The sequence below is a fragment of the Malurus melanocephalus genome, unplaced genomic scaffold (genome assembly GCF_030028575.1).
Source record: "Malurus melanocephalus ecotype Western Australia unplaced genomic scaffold, MMel_1.1 scaffold_980, whole genome shotgun sequence".
NCBI classification, from domain to species: Eukaryota; Metazoa; Chordata; class Aves; order Passeriformes; family Maluridae; genus Malurus; species Malurus melanocephalus.
Genome location: NW_026624212.1, coordinates 50,594 through 77,967, shown reverse-complemented (window position 1 = coordinate 77,967; position 27,374 = coordinate 50,594). Strand labels below are relative to the sequence as shown.

The 27,374-nt window shown below is 42.6% G+C and overlaps 1 protein-coding gene across 1 annotated transcript in view; it reads right to left on the bottom strand.

Annotated features, from left to right (window-relative positions):
• WRN (WRN RecQ like helicase) overlaps positions 1 to 27,232 on the bottom strand; it is a 29,138-nt gene extending 1,906 nt beyond the window's left edge. The window contains exons 1-33 of the mRNA XM_057386514.1: positions 26,991 to 27,232; positions 26,148 to 26,259; positions 25,353 to 25,468; positions 24,234 to 24,379; positions 21,278 to 21,426; positions 19,299 to 19,448; positions 18,006 to 18,078; positions 16,995 to 17,103; positions 16,331 to 16,736; positions 16,049 to 16,129; positions 15,553 to 15,694; positions 14,715 to 14,790; positions 14,212 to 14,279; positions 13,935 to 14,043; positions 12,333 to 12,401; positions 11,752 to 11,834; positions 11,148 to 11,254; positions 10,300 to 10,487; positions 10,014 to 10,191; positions 9,295 to 9,476; positions 8,401 to 8,502; positions 7,944 to 8,036; positions 6,487 to 6,628; positions 5,584 to 5,757; positions 5,409 to 5,503; positions 5,059 to 5,134; positions 4,824 to 4,897; positions 3,601 to 3,679; positions 3,207 to 3,319; positions 2,895 to 3,009; positions 2,241 to 2,366; positions 1,179 to 1,341; positions 577 to 791 (exon numbers count right to left, since the gene is read on the bottom strand). Coding sequence (XP_057242497.1) covers positions 577 to 791; positions 1,179 to 1,341; positions 2,241 to 2,366; positions 2,895 to 3,009; positions 3,207 to 3,319; positions 3,601 to 3,679; positions 4,824 to 4,897; positions 5,059 to 5,134; positions 5,409 to 5,503; positions 5,584 to 5,757; positions 6,487 to 6,628; positions 7,944 to 8,036; positions 8,401 to 8,502; positions 9,295 to 9,476; positions 10,014 to 10,191; positions 10,300 to 10,487; positions 11,148 to 11,254; positions 11,752 to 11,834; positions 12,333 to 12,401; positions 13,935 to 14,043; positions 14,212 to 14,279; positions 14,715 to 14,790; positions 15,553 to 15,694; positions 16,049 to 16,129; positions 16,331 to 16,736; positions 16,995 to 17,103; positions 18,006 to 18,078; positions 19,299 to 19,448; positions 21,278 to 21,426; positions 24,234 to 24,379; positions 25,353 to 25,468; positions 26,148 to 26,234 — 4,086 coding nt within the window. The 5' untranslated portion in view covers positions 26,235 to 26,259; positions 26,991 to 27,232. The remainder of the gene's footprint in view (positions 1 to 576; positions 792 to 1,178; positions 1,342 to 2,240; positions 2,367 to 2,894; positions 3,010 to 3,206; positions 3,320 to 3,600; positions 3,680 to 4,823; positions 4,898 to 5,058; positions 5,135 to 5,408; positions 5,504 to 5,583; positions 5,758 to 6,486; positions 6,629 to 7,943; positions 8,037 to 8,400; positions 8,503 to 9,294; positions 9,477 to 10,013; positions 10,192 to 10,299; positions 10,488 to 11,147; positions 11,255 to 11,751; positions 11,835 to 12,332; positions 12,402 to 13,934; positions 14,044 to 14,211; positions 14,280 to 14,714; positions 14,791 to 15,552; positions 15,695 to 16,048; positions 16,130 to 16,330; positions 16,737 to 16,994; positions 17,104 to 18,005; positions 18,079 to 19,298; positions 19,449 to 21,277; positions 21,427 to 24,233; positions 24,380 to 25,352; positions 25,469 to 26,147; positions 26,260 to 26,990) is intronic.
• Positions 27,233 to 27,374: the final 142 nt, after the last annotated feature.

Sequence of the window (27,374 nt, the reverse complement as noted above, 5' to 3'; positions counted from 1 at the left end):
GGGTGCYCTTTGTACAAGGTGCTGAACTGGGACTTGGGGTCAGAGAGGACAGCAGAGGGCTGACACTATCCTGATTYCCTGAAACAGCCCCAAGATTTGCCCCCAAGGAGACACTTACCAGTCTGTGCCCAGCATTTTMAAGCAACATGGAAAACTCAAAGACATTCCTGGCTGGCATTGCCAGCCTCTGGCTTTTTCACCCTCTTAACCTTCCTGCTTCCTGCATAGTAGAACAATCTCTTTTTCTACACCAGGTTGGTTATAGGTACTAATGCAGAGAAGCAAAGCAAGGGCACAACCTGGATTTGGCTGCCATGAAGGATCCAAGTTTTCATACTGAGAAGAACTTGTAATGTCTTCCTAGGTCAATACTGATCCAAAAAGAATCCCCAGTTTCTGCTTTGCCTCCTCCTTCCCAGAGGAGTGCTCAGTTCTACTCAAAACTAAGGGAGAGGGGAGACATGGATTGGGAAGACAAGACACTAAGCACTGCTGAAAACKGCAACAACATTCTGTTAGTCTGCCCTACAAAAAAACCATTATTTCACAGAACAGTTTATACCTCCTTTTACTAACCTGTGTTTTATTCCACAAGGCACCTTCCCTGCTTGCTTGATCTGCTTCTGTTTTTTCCTGCTTCCCTTCAGGCCACACCAACCTTCTTTTGATGCCTGAGCCATCCTGAGATTTATTTTTATCCTCTTTCTCCAACAGTGCAATCAYCATCTTGATGAGATATAACTCAATATTGGCAGGAGTAAGTTTTCTAATTTCTTGAATTTTGGTAGTGTCTTGAAAAAATATAAATACAGTATTAATTGTTTAAGCTTCTTGCCCCTAATTCAGTTTTCCTATTATAAAACACATTGGGTGTCCCTCATTAAAGCATAGAAAAGATAAGAATATAAAATTGTATGGGTTTGACTCTTAAGATCATGTCATAAATTCCCAGTGTGTTATCTGAGTATGTCAGTCCCACAAGAACACTTTGTCAGGCTGATGTTTTCTCCAAAAACATTTGGGTAAATACAGATTTAAGAGGGATATCTCGATCTTTTCCATACAATTGAGTCTAAGGATTTGTACAGGGCTGCCCCACTTGGTTTACAAGTGAATCTTGAAAGGAAAGCAGTGACCCTTCCAGTTTTGATGGGCTCTACCTGGCACGAGAAGCWCACCTGAGTTAATGGGAGGTTTGCGGATAACATCGGTAATGATGTGCTGAACTTCAGGAGTCAAACCTGCTCTCTCCAGGCTCACAGTGTAGCCAGCTTTCAGAGCCTGCAGCAGGTGAGTGCCAACCACAGCCACGGGCAGAGATCTGCACTCRCTGATGGCTTTCTGGGGAAACAAAGGCATGAAGGATTAACATGGTGAAAAAGTCATTCCCAAAACAATCCAGACACCAGCACACAGCACTGCAACAAAGCTCCCCAAATGCTGCATTATTCCTAATAATTACCTAATTTATTTTCCAGCTTGTCAAATGTTTTTCTCTCTCAAAACTACTACTTCATAGCTGGAGTGCAACATTCCACCTTGAACTCAGCCAAGATAAAGCAGCACCCAACCTTCCAGGGGCCCACATGGCCCACAGAACATCCATGCAGACAGAATATGGATAACAGCACCAAAACAAATTCCCTCTCATTTTCATGTGTTGGATGAATTCTTCTCTTAAAAGATTTGCCTTGGAGAAAAACATCTCCAACTTGATCGACTCAAACTTGTATTTCTCAAGGAGAGAATTCCAATTCGTGTCTTGTACTCTCCAAAAAAGCAGCTTCCAAGTTTCTACTAATTTCTCCACAGGGAATACACATACTGTGCATATCATCAGGATTAGTGGATACAGAGCATCAAATTGCCCATTAATAACTGTACAATTATTTCTTATTAATTGGTCTCCATAAGGTACATCTTTAAATCAGGGACCACCTTACAAGGCTTACCCATACTCTTGGGAAGGGCTAAGCAAAACCCAAGGCAACTTGAGTTTCTTACTTTGGAATTMAAAACTCATTGTATCCCACCTCATTTTTCCATGCCACTATTTTCACAGAGGTATCTCAGAGGATCTGCCATTTCCCAGGAAAGGTATTGMCTCAGAGTTTTAAAGTACTCCCACCCCTGCACAGTGCAAAACATGCAAGAGAATTTCCACATCTCCTTCCTTGAGACAAAGCATCCCTGCTATCAGTTTTCAGCCAAGTAAAAATCCTCCACAGGCAAGAGCTTACCAGAGAGAGATTCTTCTCTTGGAACAGGATATATGTGACRTCCTCTGAGCGAGAAAGGGCTCTAGCAGACTTCCAGGGAGATGCTTCTTTCTGAACCTTACATTCAGATGTGCGGAATATGTCGGTCTAAGTGAGATAAAACAGAAATAAATTCATTGTATCCCAGTGACAACCCATGGGTCACCCTTCCACTATCTGAAGTTGTCTGAAGAAATAACATTCTGATAAACATTCATTTCTCTGGAGATCGATTTTGACTTCAGCTCCATGTTCTTTAAAAAAAAAAAAAAAAGACAAAGCAAGGAGGGAATCCAGATGGACACCCACATATTCCCATCTTCTTAAAAACAGCCAGAAGAGAAAAGTGCTCAGGCCAACACATCATCTTAGGTATTCTTCATTCCATACGAAACTGTTCCATCAGAACAAACTGTGGCATTCAGTCTGCATGGGAAACTCACCCATTTGAGCTAAACTTTCTCAACACAGACTCCGTGAAAAGAACTAAAAATCTAGGAATGCTTTTGACTCCCATTCCTAGATGATGGTATTATTTTGTGAAACACAAAGACGACTCCATGGAGTCCAACAGCTGCAGGACAAATCTCATCCTTAAGACTCTGGCCAAGGAGGAGTCACTTRAGTACATCTTACCTGCAAACCATTTGCTTGGCAGAAATCCTTAATTTCAGACAGAAGAGGCATCAACATGGTGGACTTGGCTTCAGATACACCATCAATCTTCTTCAGGATCTCAATGCTCGTAGGCCTGGTTTAGGATGGAGAATGCAACAACATACACATTCCCAAAATATTGCTGTCCAATGACTTTTAGTAGCTGGTGGAGGCATTTGAGATGCTTCACCAGCTGAGCTGCCCCACCCTCCCAACAGACAAAGGAAACGATTTTGTGACTTGGCTTGCAACCTCCCCAGTTTGTACAACATGTTTGCATGCTGGCTTTACCTTATCTGGGCCATCTCCACCAGGATCTTATTGGTTGCCAAGACAGCTGGAGGAATTTCCTTCTCATTAGCTACCTTCTGTCTAGCAGTCAGCAGCTTGCCATACAGAGCAGTCTGGGAAGCAAGGAGCCAAAGTCTCATCAAGCAGCTCTGCATCACTCATAGGTATCATTATCACAAGAGGAAAGGTTATCACTTCCCTGATCTTTCCAATAATACACAAAAATCCTGTAATCCATTAATCCCCCCAGTGTATTCAAACCTATTCTGAGCCTTCTATTCAAAACAACTCAGTAATTTTAAGAGCTGTCCAAACCAGCTGCTCCAAACACAGGACTGTGGTTTGCAGGATGACTGCAATTCAGAGATGTACTCCCTATCCCAGAAAAGCTTACCTCCAGTTCTTTTTCTTGGGCTGAAACACCTGGTTCTTGRGGCTTCAAAGGAGACTTCAATGGTGAGCGCCCTGGAACACTACCACAGAAATCAAGGGTGAAGCAAGCCCTGCACCAGATCAGTTCACTCAGGAACTTGGTTCAAGGCTGTGGGAGAGCAGCAGCCTAACTTCTTTTGCCAGCTCTGACAGCACCTCATGCCARCTCTGCACCCAGACAGGACTGGAGCTGGTTGGGGTAGAACCAGCAGAATACCTAATGGCACAGATTCTCTGTTCTCATCCTGTAACTTTAGAACAGGCTCTTACTGTACAGAGCTTGAGCAAATGAAATAACGTCTGTGGGAGCTTGGGGGGAAAAAACCCAACCCACCAACAACTCTGAAGARCTGGATTCCCATATAACAAAAATAAGCTCTAACAATCACTTGTCCACTCATGACATCAATTCTGATGCCCTCCTTGTGGCTGAGAACATGAATTCTTGCAAACAGCACCAATAACCTGAAAATCATCAGAGCCAGGGACAGAGCTGCTGTGAGTAGAATTAGCACAGCTCCCAGCCATGGGCTCATGAACACAAGGACACCCTCAATTGRACTGCCATGATTACACTGCACTATCTGTTAGCAGACAAGCTAAACTAAGAGTCTCCTTTTCCAAGCACATTGCAAAATAACTTGATTTGGATTTTAACTGTCCCTGAAATAATTTATTTTCACATGGCTGCAGTGGCAACTATTGCCCTAAGTGACACAGTCTTGGTTCCTGTCATCTGCCAGCACCAGAATGGTGGCCTGAAGGAGGAATCCACTCAGAAATACAAGCTGCATTTAATCAGAAGCAGCCCATCAGCCAGGAAAACAAATTACTTGGTYTGCTTTTTGCAAGCAGTTATTTGATTTCTTTTGACCTGAGGGAGCCTCAGCTTGGTCTCACTCTTCTCCAGACCGGTGTGGAAAGGCAGAGCTCTCCACACTCCCTGATTTTAACTGTTAAAACTTGTAAATACAATGTATTTTGAAATATAATGCTGAACACAGCAACTTTGTGCACTTGTCCTTYTTWAATGMATTAAACAAGGCACTTGTCCTTTTTTAATGCATTAMACACTTCCACACCCATTTCACAGGAAAATGCTCATTTTAAGGACCACCCTACCAGCAGTATCCCCATTAACATGGTTAGAATTAGGTCATTCTGTTTTCATTTCAAATACTGTACCTGTTAAGCATGTTAGAACTTCTTGGAGGAGTTTTACCTTTTCTGTCATAGGCAAACATCTCATATAGAGATATCTACAAAAAAAAAACCCAGAATAACAAGACAAATATTGATTTATCATCTTTTCACCAAGTTTGCTGTTAACAAAATATTAATTTGTGATATGTTTGCAAGTTKTTTTTTTTAATATGAGCAAGGATGGATCACACTGCAGCAGGGTTGCAGTGSTACAGACCTGCTTGACTGGTGACTGTGTTGTTCCTTTTGTGCCTGGGGAGCGCTGCCTGGAGTGGACAGGCGAAGGTCTGCTGCTGTAATGGAATTAATTATATCTTAATTCCACTGTATAGTGACACTGCCCTTGAAAAAATAACATTTTGCTAAAAAAACTGATTGCAAGTTGGTACAGGGATGTATCTGGCAAACCAAKTTATTGATTAATTATTAGAATCACYGTTCTTCATGAAAAAAACCCAGAACACTGAGAATCTCAAAGCCTCCTCTGTTCAACACTGCCATCTCCAAAAGCAGGTTTCAGAGTCAGATCTGAGGTTAGTAAAGAAGASTTCAAGAGAACACAATTACCTTGTAGAAGTTCTCTCCAGGTTCAGGTCTTCACTGGACTGTAACAGMAGACTTGGATTGGAGTCAGAGGCAGCTTTCGACAGCCAATTCCTACCCTGTAAGGAATAAACCACATKGCTTAGCTATGGATTACTCAGAAGCAGCTCTCAGTGGGTCATTTCACAACCTAAAGTACCTTCTGGGTGAGCACACAAATGGTTGCATACTTGTGGTTACGCCCTGGGATTTCTTTGAGGAACCCTTCCATTATCAGCTGCTGGCAGAGCAGTTTCCACCAGTTCTCTGGCCACTCTTTTCCACTGCCAAAGAGAGGGTGCCTCTGGCACCAGCTTGGCACGCGTTGAGAGCCCTGGAATTTTTGAAAGAATCTCAGATTTATCCAGTCTTTGTGGAAGAAAGCTTCAAATACAACCAGTAAACCAAAAACCCAKGAGCCTCCTSTAACCTATTCCAATCCTAATCCACTTCCTGGCTGTGACAAGATCATTTCTCCCTAGATACACTTGTGTAACAATCAGCAATGTAACTTCATTAAAAGGTCAAACCAGGGACATAATTCACCCAGTTTTATCAAGTATCACAGGCCATTCTTTTTCTCCTCAGTTTGTAAACATAAAAAGTGATTTTSTTCCTATTCTAATTTTATTTCCAGTGAATTTCTTGCTTAGTATTTCAAACCAATTAAAATGAGAGGTGTATAGAAACAACTCATATTCATTCTAGTACTCTACTTCCCACTTCATTACCCCAAGTCAACCAGCAACACAATGCTACAGTGGAATCCATCATTGGCTTTATTCAAATATAAGCAAGCTATTTATTAAGCCAAGATGTTTATCCTTCATTCTGAAAAAGCTGTTTCTTTCAAGATAATCAAAATTATGCATTTTTATAAAAAACTAAAGGACAATCATCTTGCTTGTTGTATGTTGCTTGATCAAGACCACCTCTCTACAGAAATATCCATCTCTCCAAGAAAAATGGTATCACACATTGACACGAATGTACATCCAARTATTGACTGATCTGTAACACCCCTCCCCTCAGAACACACACAACGGGTTGGACCATCACTTACAGACCCTCGAAGAAGCAGAATTGGCATTTTGGTCCCAAACTTCTCATCCAGAGCACTCACTGCAGACAGCAGCTGGAACGCTTGCTTCCCAAAGTCCTGCAAACCACCTTTGAAATCACTGGGGACTGCAGGGCAGGAGCCTCTGAAAGGCACAAAGGAAGCCAAGTTCAACACAAACAAATCAAGTCCCCTCTCCCTTGTTCCAAAGATTGGCAACCCAGCGATTAATGAAATAATTAAATTAAATAACCACAAGTGATTGACTTGCACTTAGCTCTAATTTCAGTCCTAGTTCTATACATTTAAACATATTTAATTATTTATCAATGTAACTTCAAAGATACGTTTATATTTCTATCAATGTAACTTTTCAGACAACTGCTCAACCCAACAATAAGTTCTCCACAACACCTGCTGTTACAGAACATTGTCTCAGAAACCTTCTGAATTAAGTATTTTGGCTGGTTTGGGCAACCACATTTCTTTAATTGYAGTTAAAAGCTTTGGTCTGTTTCTCTAAGAACATAAAGGAAGAATGAAAAACAGGACTAAAGAACAACCCTATTAAAGGGTATGTAAGGYTTCTTAATGCATTTTTACTGACTGAAGGAACCCATTGAAAAATTTCTGGCACAAACTACTGCTAAGGAGAAAAAGGAAAATTATCTATTTCAAACTATTTCAGTTCTGCAATACAAATTCACTACCTGGCTCTTTATTGGCACAGCGAGGTGACTGCAAAGAGGGAAATGATCATTTKAATTCTTTCTTTACTTAGTAGAGGCCAGGTGAAGATTTCCTAATCCTTGACAAGCAGAAACGTGGCTGAACTGGTAACACTTCTCCAGAAAGCAACACAACCTCACATCTTGCCTGGGATCACAAAGCGTTAGGCTGCAGCAGAACCATGAGATCCTTTCCTATAACTTCAGGAAAAGCTTTGTAACAACTACAGGAAAATCTGAGAAGGTGTTTCTGCTCATCCCTCTGTGAGTATCAGCTCCCTGAGGCCCCCTCAGCACATCCATGAGATTATTAGCACGGTTAAAAGAGCACATGTCAGCACAGGACAACAGCTCCCTGGACACTGGGGCAATTTAGCCTTAGACACCTGCTACCACACACCATTTGTAAGTGTTGTCTTTTGGGATTAATTACCTAACAGGGCTTAAACTGATGAACAAGARTGTATTTTGCAGTTTCAGTGTATTGTTCTAAATACACTTTAGGAACWGTGATCCTGCTCTGCTCCCAGGCTTTCCCACAGCCTAATTTAGAGGTTATCACGGCTTGCTCAACTCATTAAAAAARGGTTAGAGAGCTGTTCAAAAATAAACCTCAGGCTGAACAGCTGCAAGACCAGATGCATGAAACTCAGTTCTTTTAAATAACTTGCCTTGTCAGTCAGTCTGAGATAACATAACCTGTAGGATCAGCCTTTAGGGAAGAAAACTTACCTGGACCTGCAATTATCACAGCATTCTTCTGTGCCCATGATGCCAGAGGAAACCTTTCGGAGTTGTCTGTCTTCAAAATGAGAAAGGATGATTCTACCCAAGAGAATGAAAAGAATTCAATAAATGACCAAGAATTTACACATGAAATTTACTGCAGAAAATTGAGTTGAAATCAGCATAATTAATGGATTCATTGGGGAACCAATTATTTAGCTTTGATTCCTCTACAGAAAATAGTCCTTTTTTAAAAAAAAAAGCAAATAAGGAAACACTTGATCTGCTGAAGGTTGTACTTTTGATACTGCTTATTAATACAGAATAGAATATTCAGTGCTTTTAGAACACTTCATGAGTCCAAGATGCCTCCTGGYTCCAACCCCCAGCTGTGACCAAGTCACAGCAGCTCTTATCAAAGCTGCCAGCAGTGACACAGCACTAAACAGGTCCCAGCACTCACTTCCTCCTGCAGCTCTTGGACACCAGGTACTTCTCCATCTTTGCCAACATCTTCAGCTTGTACAGCCGGAACTTGTCGTTGCGTATCTCGTTCAGGAGGCGTCTGTCAGACAGGAGCAAAAAAAGCAGAGTTTTAAATACTGACCACTATTTCCCTGTCCCACAGCAAAACTGAAACATGCCAGACAATGCTCTCTAACTCAGCAGGAAGAGCTAGGAAAATATCCTACTAAAACCAGACCCAAGCTGCCTGTCTGCTTCTCCACTACCTTGATCCTCAGAGCATGGGGCATACTCAGGAGAACATTTATTCATATTCTTCTAAACATTATCCCAAGGAGGGTAGAAGGGAAGAGAGAGAGGTTCTTCCAAGCCCACAGGCTACTGAAATGTAGAGATCAATGGCAAAAGGCCCTGAGGAGGGGGAAAAGGGCTGTCCCCATGATGCCTTATCAATCAGGCTGATCTGAAACAGAGGCCAGACAAACTTAAGAGAATGAGAATATACAACTTTAATCCAGGCCTAACAGGCCTATTGGTACATTAGGGCAGACAAAAGCCTCCTCCTGAGGCTACACCCAAAATGGACACCGGGTCACGAGATCTTCCCCTTTTATAAGTTCTGCCTTATTAACATATTGGGTCTTAATTCTCCAATGATCTTTACAGGTGATGATGTCAATCACCCCCAACTTGCTCCCCCCCAACTTGCTGTTGTTTACATATTTTTGAGCTCTGAGGCAGTGGGGTGTCCTTGGATTCAGGCTCAGAGAGGGATTGTTTTGTCTAAAGATGAGAAAATGGTAGTTTTTAGCGCTGTACTAGAGAAGTACAAGAATACAGATGCATGAAAATACAGAAACGAAAAATCCTAAGCCATCACCCAGAGCTTCACCTGTTACAGGCCAAGTCTGTGGCAGTCCAGAGSACATAGCAGGCAGCAGGGAGCCCGTCACGCCCAGCTCTCCCCATTTCCTGGTAATAGGATTCCATCTCCTTTGGGGCTCCGTAGTGGATCACCAGCCGGATATCYGCCTTGTTGATGCCCATCCCAAACGCCACCGTGGCCACAACGCACTGCAAAACASGAGCCACGTGCTTAAAGTGATCCCAAAGAATATSCCAAAGAATAATGCTCACASACTTGCTGTGAATTTGCTGCTACACACCCAAAATTCAGCCTGAATGACAACAACTTCAGACCCACAGTGCTGAGTTTGGCCAGAGCACAGTCATAGGATTATAAACATGAGAGGGATGATGTGCTGTGGCAAATGTAGAAGTGTTTTCAGGTAGCTGTTCTCAACAGGCACCAAACAAACACAAGTAGTCCCAGAATATCTCTCCTGCCTAGGAAAGAAGCAGCTCATAGAAGCTGTGATCATGTTCCAGCTCCCACCATTTTCCTTGGATAGCATGCATTTTTAAGGGAATTACTACAGAAATTTGAAAGATTAGCCAGGAATCTTATTCCTGTCAACACAGACCAGCAATTTTTTTGCCCAGAATTGCAGACAGAGGACAWSGTTAACACAGCTTGATATTCCAAARTTTTCTTCTACCRAAAACTCTGCAWTTCTAACTAGAACCAAGAGAATTTTGTCTACTGCATACCTGAATTTCATCCCTCATRAATTGGTGGTGGGTGTCTCTCCTCTCTTTGTTCCCCATGCCAGCATGGTAGGTACCACAGGCCACGCTGAGTTTATTCAGTACAGACACCACCTGCTCAGTGGCCTTTCTTGTAGGGCAGTAGATRATAGTGGGGCCTTCAAACTCATACACAGAACTGCTTAAAGTAACAACAACAACAACATGTAAAGATACAGAACAAAAAAAGCCACCTGCCTGTAAAAAACTACATCTGAGGGAACAATCAAACCCAGGCTTAAATCCTTACCTTCCTTTCCTARTTAGGAACTGCTTCAAATCCCTACAGATGTCTCCACTTTGTTGTCCAACTTCCAGGTACAGGTTAGGTCTGTCAAAACTAGTGCAGGTGATCTGGGGATTCCTCAGGTTCAGACACCTCACTATGTCCTCTCTAATCGACGGACTCGCAGTTGCAGTTAAAGCAATAATGGGGACCTGAAATGAGAAGTCCAATAACATCCATGACCTCTCAATGATTTTTTTTTTAAACCAAAAACCTCAAGAGTCAACTGATACGGAATGTGAACAAGCACTTGAATGTGTTTATCATTGTAAGTTCTGTCATTTGAAAAATACAGTTAATAGTSATCTTGAGTTCTTGAGAAAGCAGAYAGGGACAGAAACYTTGAAATATAAAGTTTTATTCTGAATGTGTGCCTCTTCAACAAATCCACAATAATTTGCTGATGTGATTAGCTAAATTTAGGGGACATATGAAACTTCCAATAAAAGCATGGGAAGTTYAGGCCTAAGTTTTTGAACTTATGCAGTAAGGGCCTGAGGAAAATCAGTAGCATGGTCCCACAAGCCACTCAGTTAAGTAAAACAAAATCCCTCAATATTAAACCAGAAGCTTAGGAACATCATCTTACACAGCACAGAGATCCAAGGAAGTTTAAATTTCTTAAGTTTCTGTTAATCTAAGATCAGAACATCCCTTGTTTAAGCATTTGAAAAAACTCCAAAACCCAATTACTGACAGGGACTGCTCCAACTCTGAACCAGCACGGTCAGTACATCCAGAGCACAACATCAAGAAACTGATATTTCCAAACTGTTTTCTTGTATCAGAAACCCAACATATCCAAACCTCACCGATGGCAGAGTCTTCTTTAGCAAGCCTAAACTTCTGAAGGAGTTCCTGAAGTCGTGGCCCCACTCAGAGATGCAGTGAGCTTCATCCACAGCGATGAGGGTGATACCTGGGGGACACAAAACCACAGCACAGACAAATTCACACTTTCCTGAGAAATCACCAGCAGGGCTTTAGTTTTTGCTCCTCAAATGTTTGCTGCTACACCAACTTTAAATCTCCTTTCATAAAAAAGGCCCAAGAGCTTTTACATTCTCCTCCCACCATAATTCAAGCTCCAGACATCCAACATCCCTCACGTGGATCAAAATCTCAAGCTAGTTCCAACAGGATCTTTTTCCACCCACTGCTTCTCAATCACAGTCACAAATAMCCATTACAGATGTCATTTTTTGTGTTTTCTGGATTGTAACACAAAGCCTGATTGTCTCTAACACGTATGACTTTTCTCATCAATGACAGGATCTTGTGTGATGAATGGGAATAAATGGTGTCACTACTGTCATCAAGAAATGGGTGAAAAGTCTTCAATTATCAAAAAGGTTTAAACATAATTGTCAATTTAAGCTGTCTGGCAATTTGCCCACAATATTATCCCCAACTTACCAACAGTTCGGTCAAGATCCTGAAGTAATTCTAAATTCCCTGAACAAAACTCTGGAGTCATGTATATGACTCTGTACTGACCCCTGAAAGACCAAAAAAATACACTGTCACAGATGAGAAAAACCCAGACACCTAAATTCAATAAAGTCAAGATTGTATTGAAAACCAGTATGAGAACAAGAACCAATTTCTGATACAGAACAAGAAGACTTCAGTGACCACAGTGAACATTCCAGAACAACAGGAAAGCAAGGCATTACAGGAAAAAGAAAAACAGATTTGCTGGTTTTTAGAATAAGAAGGGACTGTTGCGTTGATGACAGATATGGGTATAAAACCTGACTAAAATCAGGTATAACATATACAGAACACAGCTGAGTCAACAAGCCYCATCTCCCCACCCCCCCAGGACAGWGGCTGTAGACTCCCATACTCTCASCCTGGGTGAATACAAACAATATYCCAAGTGCAAAGTTACAGGGCTGGGCCACAATCAGCAATTTCAGCACAGGGAGACATSCTACCCCTCTAGCAGTCCTGTATCACAGCCCAGAATATCAAAAAGCTTGGCTAAAACTCACCCTCTGATGGAATCCTTGACCTGTTTTGACTGAGCTGAACCAAGGAAGCAAGCTGGAATCCCTGTCATTCTGCAGAAATAAAAAAGCACAGTCATGAACAGACTCCCTCTCCAAGCTTCAGCTTCCAGCCTGTGCCAGCATTTCTRAAGAAGTTCAAGCTGTGAGGTCAGAGACTGCTTTCTTCAAGGATCTTCATGTGGAAGAAATACCTTTTGAAAAAGCAAGAGTGGTACATGGCTCTTCCTGCCACCCAAATGCTCTTCCACTTTCCCTCCAGCTGTTCCCAGAAGACACACACTGGACTGGTACAATTAGGAATCAGAGAAAGGAAGACCATTTTCCTTGCACAGGAGCCAAGTTCACAAATAAAACATCCAGAACAATATGCTAAATGTATTTTCTTGAACTATTCACTGCTGCAGTTCCTCACATTTGGCTGAAAGCCTTGCTAGCCCACCATTTTTTTTTACCTTGTTCAGTCTTCTGTGAGCTACTGRTACTGCATCTGCTAATTTCAAACCAGGGGGCTGCTTTTTAATGACATAATAATTACCAGCTCAATTAATTAATATTCTATCTTTAACTTGGTGATTTAGTGCACAACCTCAGAGCTTTTGGTTTCCGCAGCTGCTCGGTCCAAACTGCAGCCAGACTGACAGACAAACTGCTGTACTTTGTAGAAATTCAGGCTCCTCAGCCTTCAAAATGAATGACCCACTGGGGARGGAGTGAATAAACCCCTTCCACTGAGGAAAACAGTGCAAAAGTCAAAGCAGCAAATGAACACAGACACCCTGCAGAGTAACAGTTGAGGAGCTTAGGCTGTCCAGCCATTCATSTGCACGCACGTGCAGCAGAAAATGCCACACATAATTGATGTTCTTCACTTCAAAACATCTTCATATCCCCTCTGGCACAAAAGACCCGTTCTTCCCAAGTCAGACAAGGCAGGAATGAACTAGACAACTCAGCGTGGTTCCCACAGCTTCAGCGCAAAAGTGTCAGAAGTGAATAGCTCTTACAATAGGAAGCAAGCCCATGTAGGGAAAGCATTATCAGGTACTAAAAATCAAAGAGATTTATCTTGACAACAYCTGTAACTGCTCATGTCAGAGTGATTTGGTGTCACCCACAAGTTTCCCCCTCAGATCTCTCAGGAAGTGAGGAGGCCAGGTGTTGGGAGACCTACTGCACTGTCCCTCTTGAAAATCTGTGCTGTAACTTTGATCTGCATTGCCTACAGCTTCCAGCTGTACTTGGCTCAGATGTCACTTCTCACAGCCAAAGGAAGCCCTAGCAAACTTTGACACACCTCTCACAGCCTCAAACAGCTCCCCCATCACTTTGGTCTGGACAGAAAAAAACCTGTGAATCCAGAAATAAGTGCCTTGAGAAACCTCTCACCAGCAGCAACCCTTTACAACCTCACCTACGTGGTAAACCCAGTGATGTGAGACTGCTGACACAGGCTGTGTGTGCTCCCCTGAGAAAGAAATGCTCTGCAGCTGACACACAAACAGCCTGCACCATGAAACAGCCAGAAATGGCACAGGCAGAACCCATGGGAACCCAYGGGGATTACAGCAGCAGCCTGTCACTTACGTCAACTGCAGCACCTGGTCCTCCATCAGGGARATAAGAGGGCAGATGACAACTCCTGTGTGTCCAGTGTACACAGGAGGAAACTGGTAGCATAAGCTTTTTCCATAGCCTGAGAGGAAAAAAATGCACAAGTGAGACATTGTGCTTTCTATGCAGCTATGACAGACAATATTAACATCTTGGGGAGCCCAAAAAACCAAATCATGTTTGTTTTACTACTCTCCCCCCAAAAAGGGAATGACTTTTTGCTGTTTCTTAGGATGCAACGGTAGCTTACCAGTTGCCATGACAACAAGATTATCTCTTCTGTCTTCTAAAAGAGAATTGATCACTTTCCACTGGACCCTTTAAATTAAACAAAGGGGAATACTTGATTTTTGCCACCACAGCTAACGAGTAAATTGTATGAAACTGCATATTCTGTAGAATTGTGGGTTAAAGGGACCCTTGAGGCTGCTTGGAGTGTTGTCTTTGCACACTGCAAGCACTCAGACACTCCAAGTACTGCCTGCAGGGCCATCAGTGCCAAAGTGGGGATCTCTAACAGGTCTCAGGCAAGCAGCACTTGATGCAGACATTCACAAAACATCACAAATAATAACTGAGTTTTCAGAGTGTTTGTGGATCAGTTTTCTTCAACACAAGAGACTGCAAACAAGACCTAGATGTGTTTGTCTGTATTTTTTTTCAAGTAAGTAGCAATAAAAAACATTATCCAGGTTGAAAGAAGGGCAACAAAACACACTCTGGAGTGTCCATTTTAACAGAAAATACACTCACGGTTTAAATGAAGAGTGCCCAAAATAGGTCTTCAGACACGTGATGTGGCTTTCTCCAGGTTCTGGCAGCAGTGGATCTTTAGTGGGAGAGAGAACACTCATTTGGGATTAAATTTTAAAAAGATAAAGCACTGTCTCTGCAAACAACAGTCTGCTTACAGTTGGTGATGCCCAGGGGTTAGAATTTGGGCTATTCCTGTGAAAACAGAGACATCAAACTCAAGATATTTTCAGGTGAGAATGAAGGATTAAAAAAGCAAAGAGGCTCCTSAGAGACCCTGCACGAGGAGGAGAACATATGGCTTGATTAATGAGATAAAGCATCAGGACTGTAATGCATAACTGCATCATTTGGAGCAGGTTCATCCAAACAAGTCAAGGTGTGTTTCTCCTCACGTTTCAGCTTTCTTCCCCCATTTGATTTGTCTCCACAGGGACAACCCCAAAACAGATGAAAATCAATCCCAAGGCAGAATTTAGGAATTCTGTCATGAAGCAGCAGTAGGAGAAGAACAAAGGCAGACAGGGGAGGTGTCACCTTCCCCTGCTGTGTTCAGGTCCCCTCAGCTCTGCAGGGCCTCCACACCCCACACCCGTTTTAGCCCCATTAAGCAGACAGCTGCTGATAATGGCAGAACTTCACTCTTTTTTGCCAGGCACACCTTTCTATTTTCATTTCAACACAGTCCAAGATCTCCCTTGGAAACCCAGGTGAGATTTATCTTCCTGTTTTAGAAACCAACCACTAGAACTCACTGTACTTCCACAGCTGCTTCTACAGAGAGTGATTTTTTAATATTTATTTCAYCATCCACTAAAATTTGAAGGTAAAAACATACCAAAATATTCCTCTTCTTCTTCAATGCCTTCATCTTCATCACCATCTGGTGTTATATCAACTTCTGTGTCAGGAGTTTTCCTGGCATTATTGGACTCTCCTTCAGGTAAAACTCCTTCACAATCATCTACATCTTCCAGAGACTGAGAAATTAAGAGGAAGAAGTTATTTTGGAGCATGAAAGGGTAGATAAAATGCCTATGTGAGGTAATGTGACATGGGAATATRCAAGTTTTTATCTAGTTATAACATCTTAAATCCAGTGGGTTGATCAGGCCCAGGCTGGTATAGTAAAGATGCCACATGATGCAAATGACACTCCAGTCTAACATCAGCAAATTGAATTCTTTAAGTATCCATATGTTTATTCTGACCATATTCTGTAAGCAGCACTGTTTTGCTTCACATTCCCTCCCCTTAACTGTGCTCCACTCCACTGTGATCCCAGAGCAGCATCATTAGGAAAAAAATTGAAAAATAAACCCTGAGGCACTCACTTTCAGCATCTCCATTTCCAGCTCTTCATCGCTCTCAATGACACAGGAAACATTTTGTTCATTGTCTGTGGAACACGCCTCCTACAAAATCAACACAATTCTCATAGCAGCAAAGTAATTTCTATTTACCCACAACYTTACAACCTTCTGTACCTACTGTAAGCCATTTCTCTGTATGCTTTAACTTCTTACCAAAAATAGTTAAGCTCATCACTCAGTCTGAGGCCTGTGTGTTAAAAATAAGATATCTGAAAGAAATAGAACTTAACAAGTTCTCATTACCTCGGGAACAGCTTCATTGACCAAYTCCTTTTCAGCCTCACGTTCCAAGACCTGAAGCTCTTGCTCAGTAATGTCCAGGGACATGAAGTCATTTCGGTCCTCTTTGTCTGTAAATCTGGCTGCTGGAGCCCCATTTCCCAGAGCTGTGTTACCTCTCTGTGCCTCCTCTCCACTCCCTTCTCCCTCCCAGAGGGCAGCCAGTGTAGAATCAGAGCAGATGTTGAGGTCACCTTCAGGCTGTTCAGCACATTCTGCTTTTTGTGCTCCCACAYTTGCTGACTTGACTTCAAAATGTGTTGGAGTTGCACCACAGCTTCTCTCCAACCCAGAAGGGCAACCTGAGCCCAGCAGTGTGGTTTTTAAGGCATTGATGTTCTCTGATATCTCAGCTAGGATTTCTGAAGCCCTAGAATGCAAATCAAGGAAGGTAAAACAAAATTATAGAGGCAGTTACTACACTCTAGAACCAAAGACAGACAAGTTCAGTRTCAAATTGCAATTAGACCAGTGAAAACACACTCCTACATAGTAAAAAAAAAAATTCTTGGAAAATAACAGATAAATTACAGATATCTGTTAGTGCATGTGTATTTTGTTGTGTGGGACCTCAGATATCAAAAGCAAAACACTGATCTTGAAGACAGAGACAAGTGTAAAAGCTGACCTCTGGAAGTTTTCYTGTTGTCCAGAAGAGTCAGGGATATGAGAAGCCAGGTCTGTTATCTCTTCAGCCAGTGAAGTCAAACGCTCCTTCACACCCTCAGAGGTGGCATCTGTAACAAGTGTAACAATTGGTTATTTGGTAATAACATCCACAAATAACTCACATTCCTGCAACTGAATTCCTACAGGATCTACAGCTGGTAAGGCAGCTTTTTCCAGGGCTTAAAGGTCAAGCACAGGGAATCAGGCCAAGCTTCTGCATAGTTCAGCACTGCATCTCTTCCATTACACACGCTCAGGGAAAACAGGTACACAACAGAACCACTACAAAGTGATCCCTCCCTGCTTCCCTCCAGCTCCAGCAAAGAGCTGCTAACACAGACATGCTGACTAAACCTGCACCTCGTATCAAGGGGACAGCATTGCCACTTCTGCCTTTGACAGAAAAGTCAAGTTCAGCGAAAACAAAAAGGAAACAAACACCTCACTACCTCTTTTTCAATCTTAAGCTACCTGCAGTATCTTCTTTGTGAAACACAGAACTGAACAAAACCAAGATGTTAAAATCACCTCGATGAAGTAAATAATGTTAAGCTGCTCTAAAACATTTAGGTCCTATTTCTATGCCTCAATAAAATGATTACTTCCTAACATGGTTTGGTTTGTGGCTTTATTTCATCTTAGATTAGGTATTTGTCCCTGCACCAGCAGCACTGAAATTAACTCACTGAAGTGTTTTCATAAACAAAGCAGAATGACAGCAGGRATGCTTCCCATCTCTGTGTACAGCAGAGACAAACACAAACAAACATCATCCTGCCTTTTGTGGAAAACAGTCACAGAGTATGGTTACCCTGGGCATCCAAGGGTTTATACTATCTACTCCTTCTGCAAGTGACCTCTCATCACCAAGAAGCCAAACAGTCCTGATACTGTAAAAAAGAACCTGTTGGGAAATGGAATATGCAATTGTACATTGAACAAGTTCCTTAAGCTTGGATGGACAACTTACCTTTCCTTACATTAAATAATTTACGGTCACTGTTATTCATCTTTTTCAGTTTTTCATAAACAATGTAGCCAGCCTAGGAGAGAAAGGGAATAATTAGTACTCAGTACTCCACAGAGAAAAAACAACAAGAATAAAAAAATTAATGAGGTGTTAATCAGGCAAAGCATGGCACCAATACACAGTGACCAGCAAAATTCCAAAATGGAATATGGCTCACACCACTACCCTGACTAAACTGCCTATCAGGACCAGGTTACACGTTCCAGAATGCTGCACTAAAGGCCAAATGCTGACTTGGGACTCMCTTTGGAATGGATACTTTACACAGATCCCACAGTGGTTGATCTCAGCAAGCTCACTGCACACAGAAAGCTCCCTGTACTCAGCTCCCCATCCCACCATCTGCTCATCTCATTCACATTTCATGCCGTGCTCCAGGAGAAGAGCTACAAACCTACCAAGATGGATTCGGTGTGTTTAGTATTTCCCTTGGTATGAATAATGAGTTCTAACAGAAAAATACAGCCTGAAGCCAGCAATGTGCTAATTAGGCTACACGTGTTGAAAAAAGAAACAAGTTACTCCCTCATGTTTTCCTGGGAGGCTCCAAGGGGCAGGCCAGGTGAACAGAGCATAGTTGGAAAGATGCATTGTCTAAAAAAAGATGCATTGTTCAGCCTGAACAGCTGAACCAGGCACAAAAAAAATTTAAAATCTTTTCCTCACTGKTTTGGGTCTTTGCAGGTGCTAAACCCTCCACAGTTAAACTCTTAAGTAAACTAMAAGTCAGAAAAGAAACCACTGTCCCACTTCCCTTCCTCTAAGCATAGATATAAGAGACTGAAGGGATTATTTTTCCTGCCATAAGGAATGATTTTCTCCCAGCAAGCAGGTGGCACCCGGCAGCATATAGGCAAAACACTTCACAGAACTGAGATAAACCAAACTTCATACAAAATAATGAAAAAATAGGGACTTCTAGAGAGCCACAAAACTCATATGCAACTGAACTGTTCTTGATAATCCATATTGTGGTTCTCCTGCATTAGACATCACAGAAAGTTGTGTTTTTCTAAGTTGCCTTTGAATTTCAGCTCACATACTGTATCTAACAGGATTTTGGCTCATCAGCAGATAAGAAAGATGACAAAAGCAGAAGGAAACCAAACCGAAAATGGTAACAAGCTACAGGAAACATGTGCAGACAAGGGAATAAAGAAACAACCAGCTAAGAGCACACTGGARAAGGGATTTATTCCCAGAGGTTGGAATGGTGATCCCTGTGGTACATACATAGGCATCTGTGGCTGCATAGAGCTTCTGCTCCTCGTTGAGTGGAAACTCTTCCCAGTTGCTGCAGCGGACAGAYTGATCCTTCAAMAGCTGCCTGCCAAAAAGGTGCTTCACCAGACCATTCAGACTCCACGTCTCCTTACACTTGAGCTGGGGAAAGAAAAACCAAACARAACACCAAAAKCAGAGGATTTGTTTAAAAGGAAAAGCACCTGCACCCTCCCAGAAAGAGCACTCAATCCCTTGTTAGAAGCGAAGAGTTCTGGGTTAGTCAAAACATAATTAGTTTTTCAAAGCAGTAACTCTTCTCAGTGCTGTCACGCTATCAAAAATACAAAGTATCTGTACAAARCAACCTCTGGGTTGATAAAATAAAAACCCTCAACTTAAACAGCACCCCCTCTCTCCTCCAGGATTTTTCTGTTATTTGCCTTTCTAATTAGAAAAACTCAATATCAAACACCAGGGGTTTAYTTAATAAAAACAGAGGAATATTAAAGCCTGCCTGTGAGTGTTGGACATGTTTTGTAAGGCTGAAGTCAGGCACAAAGCAGAAGAGCAAAGCCATAGCCCACACTAAGCACTATTCTGGGTGCTGAAAGCAGCTCATCCCAAGCCTCCAAAAGCCACCCTAACACGCTGCTGTTTCACTACTTTTGCAATCCTTTGSCAATCACAATTGCTGCACACTATTGTCTCAAGAGCCTGTCTAGGAAACTTTGCTTTAGAGTAAAAGGATCCTCACRGGCACAGCCTGCTGCTATTCCTACTTGGAAAATATGCACAAGTGTGAAGCTGAACAGCAGCAGTGCAGCATTATCAGCTCATTGCCTTCAATCTGCTATCAAAAAACCCTCCCAACTGTTCTTTTTAGGTTCCCCCAGCCCTTCCCCTCCCATTGTGCCATTATATATAATCCTCTCCTTTTATTCTCTTTCAAGTTTATTTTTGGTTTGTTTTCTCTTTAGCAGAAGACTTTTAAGCTGCTATCAGAGATCACATSGCTCATCTTCATCACAAATTACCCTGAGTTGAATTAGGGGATGAAAAAAAGGGGGGTGACTGAGGAAACTCCAAATTTGAGYAGTAACAGCTCATTTCACTGCTTGAGCAAAGCAGGTAATTTTTATCATTTAAAATCCATCAGGAAGTGAAAGTCTAAAATGGCTCTTATGGAAAGCACTGTTCCCAATGCTGATGGTGCAACACAGAAGGAATGAGAAATGTGTGGAGAGACCAAGCACAGGTAAGGAAAAGCCTGGTGCATACAGAAAGAAAAGCTTTAAGGGACATGTTAGAAATAAGAATTATTTGCAAGGCAATGAACCTTTGGCTCTCTYCCCTAAAAAAACAGCACAGCATCAATCTCTGAAACAGAACTGAAATTCAGGGTGTGCTAAATGCAGAACAACTTGTAAACAACAGGTCACCAGGTGCTAGAAACTGCACCCACACCAGAGCTGAGGTGACACCACCCTGAGAATCACAGAAATCGAGATATTTCCACAGCTCCAGATTGTGTGGCAGAGATACCTCTGCAGGGAGGACTTAAAGGAAGACCTTGATGCCTCCCTGCAGCACCAGCAAGCCATGGCAGCAAGGCTGCCTTCTTGTACCCTGTTTATAAGGCTTATTCATTGCTGGGACAATGACACTGTTGCCAGCAGAATAATCTGGCCATTTCCATCCCTCAAGGAAAAAGCATTTGCAGCTGAATTAAAAAGCTACATCTTGTAAATACTAAAAGTGAACAGACCTGAAAGGGGACAAATGTTGATTAAAAACTGGCTCACTGAAAGACATTACTTAGTTTTTGCAGGTTTTGAGAGGTGTTTCTAAACAAGCTACAATAAATCTCTGCTTTATYCCACAGGACACGTTTGCTATAGAAATTGAACTCCTACCAAGASAAGGAAGCCTCCTTTTGCACAGCACAATAACAAGATTCCCTCCCACAACAAAAAGGTTTTAAGTTTTACTTTCTCATTAGCAACGTCAGCCAGCTCCACAAAGCTCTTCAGTTTGATCTCAAAGTCACTCATCAGCTTCCATTGATCTCCCTCAATTCCTACGCCAACCTTTTTAATTGTTTCATCTTCGAGCAGCCTTTTGAGTCCCTTGGGAAAACCTAAAATAGATTAAGCCCAAACATGAGAAACTAAATACTGGAAGATGCCAGAAAGCCTAATGGAAATGACAAAATCCAAGCACAAAGGCCATCTGCAAAACTCTGGGCTTTTAAAGGAAAAGCCACCAAAGTTCCTCTGTTTATGTGACTTCTCCCTGGAATGAATGAAAACATCAGCTGGTTGTGTTGGATCATCTGCAGACAAGCACAAAAGAAATATCTGAAATACAAAAAATCATCCTGCACTTGAAGACAAACACCAAGTAAAAAAAACTCCAGAACCTTATTTAATTTTTTTTTCTGATTGTTAAATCACGTAACAAAAAGGCAACCCCTCACTGAGAAAGATACTTTAATTCTCAAAATTCAGCGTTCATTACATGAAATCAAATGTTATTTTACTATTTTCCACATCATTTCTTCAGTTTTTGCTATTTCCACATTTCTGGGCAACAGTTGAAACCATAAACATGGGAAATCATCAGGAGCACAGATTCTCTGGAGACACACTCAGAGYTAAGGCCAGGCTGCTCCAACAACAGCATTTGGAAAATGGAATTCACCAAGCAGCTGCTGTGCCAAGCCCAAACATGTCAGTCCTGTCAGCAAGCAAAAACCCACAATGTTCAAAGATGCACACAGATACCAAGTATTATATTTTGATTTCTCCCAAACTGATGGCACAGCAATCCTGGATCAAAAGGTATTTTCAAGCTTACAGGACTGAATTAAAGCAGGCAGCTTTCTCATCTCATTTTCTACAGGAGGGAACAGCCATAGACACTTYATCCTTGAACAATAACAGCCTTTTCCTCCCCTGTGTGTTTGCTCCCATTTARAATTCAGAGCATCTTATTTAAATCCATACCTTGAGGACCCCACAGCTGGATACCCTGAATTAGTCTCAAGTGCCAATCTAGTACCTACAAACACACAGTACTGCACAAGCACACAGTTCTTACCTGCCTTGGTGCTCATTTCAATTTTCAGTCCCACAATATGTATTTATGTACTTCAACAAACACTTGGCATCGCTGATTTTATTTTTGCAGAATTATCTCTGCCTTTACATGGCTGCCACTGCCACTGTACATTTGCAGCTACRGCCACAGTCAGCTGTGTTGCAGACTGAGAAACTGCAGGTCCAACCCAAAGCACTAAAAAAGAACTGCTAAAAAAAACCCCAAAAGAGTAGCAGCCTGGTGCTGTGAGGTGCAGACAAAGTATGATATTTCCAAAGCATGTGAGCCACAACAAAATATGGAAAATGCTCCACAAAGGATGTAGAATTCAATCAAATAAAAGCCTGCACCATAGGCAGCTGCCTGAATGCATAAGAGATTTTCACCTGAGGGAACTATCATTAAAACCTTCAAGGATGGGCACTTCCCAGTGGAGGACTCGTGCCCATTTCCACCACCTCATTGATAGAAAAGTGACTCACAAAAACCGAAAAGTCTAAGTTGAAGACTGCAGAAGCTACAGTCTGAGGAAGAAGCCATATTTCAGCAGACTGTAAGGAAATTAAAAAACACTAAAAACTGGAAAATTACGAAAAATCTTYCCAATAAATAAATGTGGTTTTGTCATTTATACACAGTCCGAGAACTCTTTATTCCTCCCACAGAACAAAGTCTCTTTCCTAAGACTTAATGCTTTTTATTATGACTCGGCCAACATTTCTGCAGATCAAATATATTGCCTTAATAAGCAGAAATTTSCTCTGGCTGCTGCACAGAAACCAGAGTGCACAAGTCACTCAGTTCAAAGTGCATCTCCCATTGGCAAAAACAAGCATTCTGGAAAACTATTCAGAAGTAAACACCACCTTTAGCTGCAACAYAGCAGCCCACGTGCAGCCACGCTCKGCATCGGCACACCAATGCCTCCCCTGCCARAATCAAAAGCATTTCAGCTCTTTATGGCTCTTCTTCCCTCAGCTTCCTCTCCTCACATCATTTTCCTTTGTGCTCTCRCGCCTCCCTGACGGAATAGCCTCCAGCAATTAAATTTTCCACCCCATTTGCTCTAAATGACAAAGGATTGAACACCAACATTAAAATTATCGCTATTATACCTCAGCATGAGTCCCCCAGGGAAATCAGAAACCTCTCACAGGCATAGTTTCAATCCAACATTTTAAACCAAAGGTTATAAAATTGCCATTTCCTTCCCTCATCCCTRTTTTCCCTATTTGGAAGCTTTTATTCACATCCATAATGAATTCAGCCTCTGCTAAGCAAACCCCCTTCTCTCCCCACAGCTGCATCACACCAGGTACCCAGCACTCTTTCCCAAAACTGATATCACATAATGCAAGTATTGGGAATAAACAGCACAAGTGCCATCATTTTTAGTCTTTTTGTTCAAGATGAATTAAAAAAAAATTAAAAAAAACCAAACAAAAGCACAAAAAAATCACAGCCTGCTCTATTTAGGTTCATTGTTTATTTTGGCACGAAACAGAAAAGTCATTATAGGAGCAGGGACTTCAATTTTTAAAACTGGAATAAAATTTTCTCTCCCAGAGAGAAAAATAATCTCAAATGAGACTTTTCTGCTCTGCTCAGAACCCACATCATGTTCTCAAGCACACATGGCAAGCTAAGGTTATCTTTTAGGTACCACTTAAAAGGATAAATCCCTTCATTATATGAAAGGGAAAAAGGGAAAGGGGAGAAAAAAAGATGAATTTTTACTGTCCCATGTAGTAGGACACRTTATCCATTGCTCAAGGCCTAAGTACAAACTTAACCACAAGAAACCACGAGTAGTTCATGCCCTAAATAAGAGAGGAAGTGCARTACCTGCCATGGAGGAGATGTGAAACAAGTAACACTTGTCCTCAGCAACACACATCTGGATTACAGCTGTTTTGGCCATTTTCCCTYTGGTGTACGATGGTGGCCACTCAATGTCAAATCCAACAGCAGCCCCAACTGCCAAACTCTGCCTGGAAAAACACAGACACCCCTCAGGTTCATCTGTTGGTCTASCAGCATTTAAAACACCAACTTCAAGCCACTTTACACCAAAGTGAAAGGTGCACTGGCTGAAATCCTCTTCATTTCACTCGTGAAGGACACAGAAACCATTTTRCAACAAAGACCAAAAGGAGGTGAAATTCCTGCTGAGCCACAAAACCACATGGAATGCAGCAAAACTCAGCAGATAGCAGCATATTATTTATAAATAGCTTCAGATTGTGGGTTGAAAGAAGGACCAAGTGGAGAGAYACTCAGAAATTGCTGTCCTRGGCAAAGCAAATCYATYRAAATGAACTGATKTACTASCAATCCAATCAGAGTAGSATAATGGGAAAKAAAACCATCCTGAAWCACCTTTGTCTCACCCCTCCCTTCTTCCCTGGCTCAGCTGGATTCCCAAATTTCCTACCTCTTTCCCCTAAGATCCCAATACAGACAGGGCCTTTAGCTTTCCACTACTAAAACTTGGCCACACAGTCCTCAAGGACAGCCAGAGACAAACCATGATGGAATAGTTTTTATTCTCTTAAAAGTTTCTTCTTGATTTGGCCCATAATCCCTTGAAAGGTAGTTATAATTTATCCCACAGCACTGGAAGCTTTGGACAGAAATTTTTCTCCCAGCACCATGAGCTGTGTTACATGAAAAAAGGGAAAAACAATAATGTCTTAATACMATGAATTTACTGTGTTTTCTTTAAACACACAGTCCCCTGTCAGGAATTAACACAYCTCCATGAAGTCACTGAAGCTCATGGAATTATTCATACTGTAAAAAGCAATAAACCTGCATTAGAATCTTCACAGCTTATGGTTAGAGGGATTGAAGGGTTCAGCAACGGCATCTCACTCAAAAAATGGGAAAATATTCCAAGAGCCAAACCCCTTCCAGAAAGAAGCACTCAAAGGAAAGAAGAAAAAACTGAGTATGAGCTGTTACCTGATATCTTCTGAGAGAAGGGAACAGTCACTGGCTTCGTAGCTATAAACAACAGAGCCACAGAACTCCAGGAATGGCAGMMCATCYTCCAGAACACTCTTYTGGACACCAGACCTCTGTCAAACAAGATTTGGGAGAGACCTGAGTATGCACCACACTGTCCTCAGCAGGGACATCCATCCCAGCCAGGATCACACACTCCCTGCATCAAAACATTTGGGATCCTGCCACAATTTCTCTGCTGCACTCTGAGCACTCAAAGAGAAAGTCATGGCTGCTTCTCCTGTTAATTTTTAATATGTGGGCTACAAATTATTTACTTCCTCTTAGCAGAATAAAAACTGCTGAACCAAGTCATCTGTTTTTTCCCCTCATCAATTTTCTAATTGTTAAAGCTGTTTTAGATGTTACAAATGYCCCCCTTCTAGAGGGCATTTTATACTGAACTGCTCATACACACAGGAAAAAAAAAAAAAAATCAAGGACACACTTACACCTTAGGGACACCAAAAATTGATGAACCATTAATTCACCTGATACAGGCTGCAAAACCTGCTGGACTACTGAACATGTGCAAATGCAAGAAGATCCTCCCAGGCCACAACTTGAGGTCATTGCCTTGGGAGCTCTCAAATTATGGATGAGAAATCCAATGGATATGAAATCCCCCATCCTTGCTGATGTAGAGCCCACAATCCTGAATGAGCAGCAGGAACACCAAAATTCCCTTGTAGGCACAGGCCCCAAAGTTGGGTTATTATGTGGCCTGCAAAGCATCCCCAAGCCAGGACCAACCTTTTTATKCCCCAAAGTTTCCTCCTGATCCTCTATAAGCATCCACTGGGGATATTTAGTCCGCAGGCGAGCAGTTACCACATCCATTTTTTGCACATTGCTGTCACTTTTGCTTAAAACAAAAAAAAAGAAAAATTAGAACAGTTAGCAACTTATATAGAGATGAGCTGTCACCATCATGAGGCCTAAACAGGGTTAGGGAAAACTTTTAATTTTTTAACTGATAATCATGGCTAAGCAGATCTTTTCCCTTGCTGTGCAGCAGCACAACCACCCGCYCTCTCTATTTCAACTCCAATAAAAATGATTTTAACAATAAAACAGAGACATTGCAATATATTTCTCTCACAGCCACTCGTTCTTTGGACTGTGGCTGCCAGAACAGAAGAGAGCAGTGGAGAAGCTGGAAATAAAGAACACACCGCAGCACCCACAGCCCCAAAAAACAACTGCACGTTCCAGAGCACGCTTGGATCTGAACCTACACAGGATCCTGCACCCAGCACAGCATCACCCTAAACCAACATGCGGAACGCGGGATCGCTCAGCATCCAACGGGAAGCTCCCATCCCGCACGGGAGTCTTCGGGATAACCGGCAGGGCACATGGAGCCGCCAAGTCCTCACACAATGCGGAATGCGCTTTATTTTGCCACAGGAAAGAGCACCCACAGCGCTGCGCAGGCAGCCGGGTCCCTTCGGGGCGGCTATTTCACAGTACCTCCCAACCCTCCAGAACCGCCCTCCCCACAGCCCCAGCACCATTTCCCAGTGCTCCCGATCACCACACTCCTGCCCCGGTGCCCGAGTTTTCCCCCAGCGCCCCAAAGAGTGCTCCCAGTACCTCCACAGTGCTCTCCGCCCTTCACCTGCTGTCCCTCACTGCCCCCAGCACAGCAGGCCGCGGCGCGCTCCCCCCGCAGCGCACAGGGCCGCGGTYTCACGGTGCAAAGGGAGCCCGCAGCAGACCGGCAGCAGCCCCGGGTGCTGCTCAGGAGCTCGGAGCGGGCTCGTTCCGCCGCCGCGGCCTCGCCGTGCCCGGGACCGGGAGCGGGGCGCGCTCAGCCTCCCTCACGAACCCCGCGCAGCGCGCACATTGCGCGTCACGCCGCGTCGCGCTTCATGACGTCACCAATGGCGCCCCGCACCCCCCGGCTCCTCTCAGGTTACCCGAGGTGACGCGCACGCGCGGTGCTGCGGTGGCCGCGGGGCACTGTGGGTATTGTAG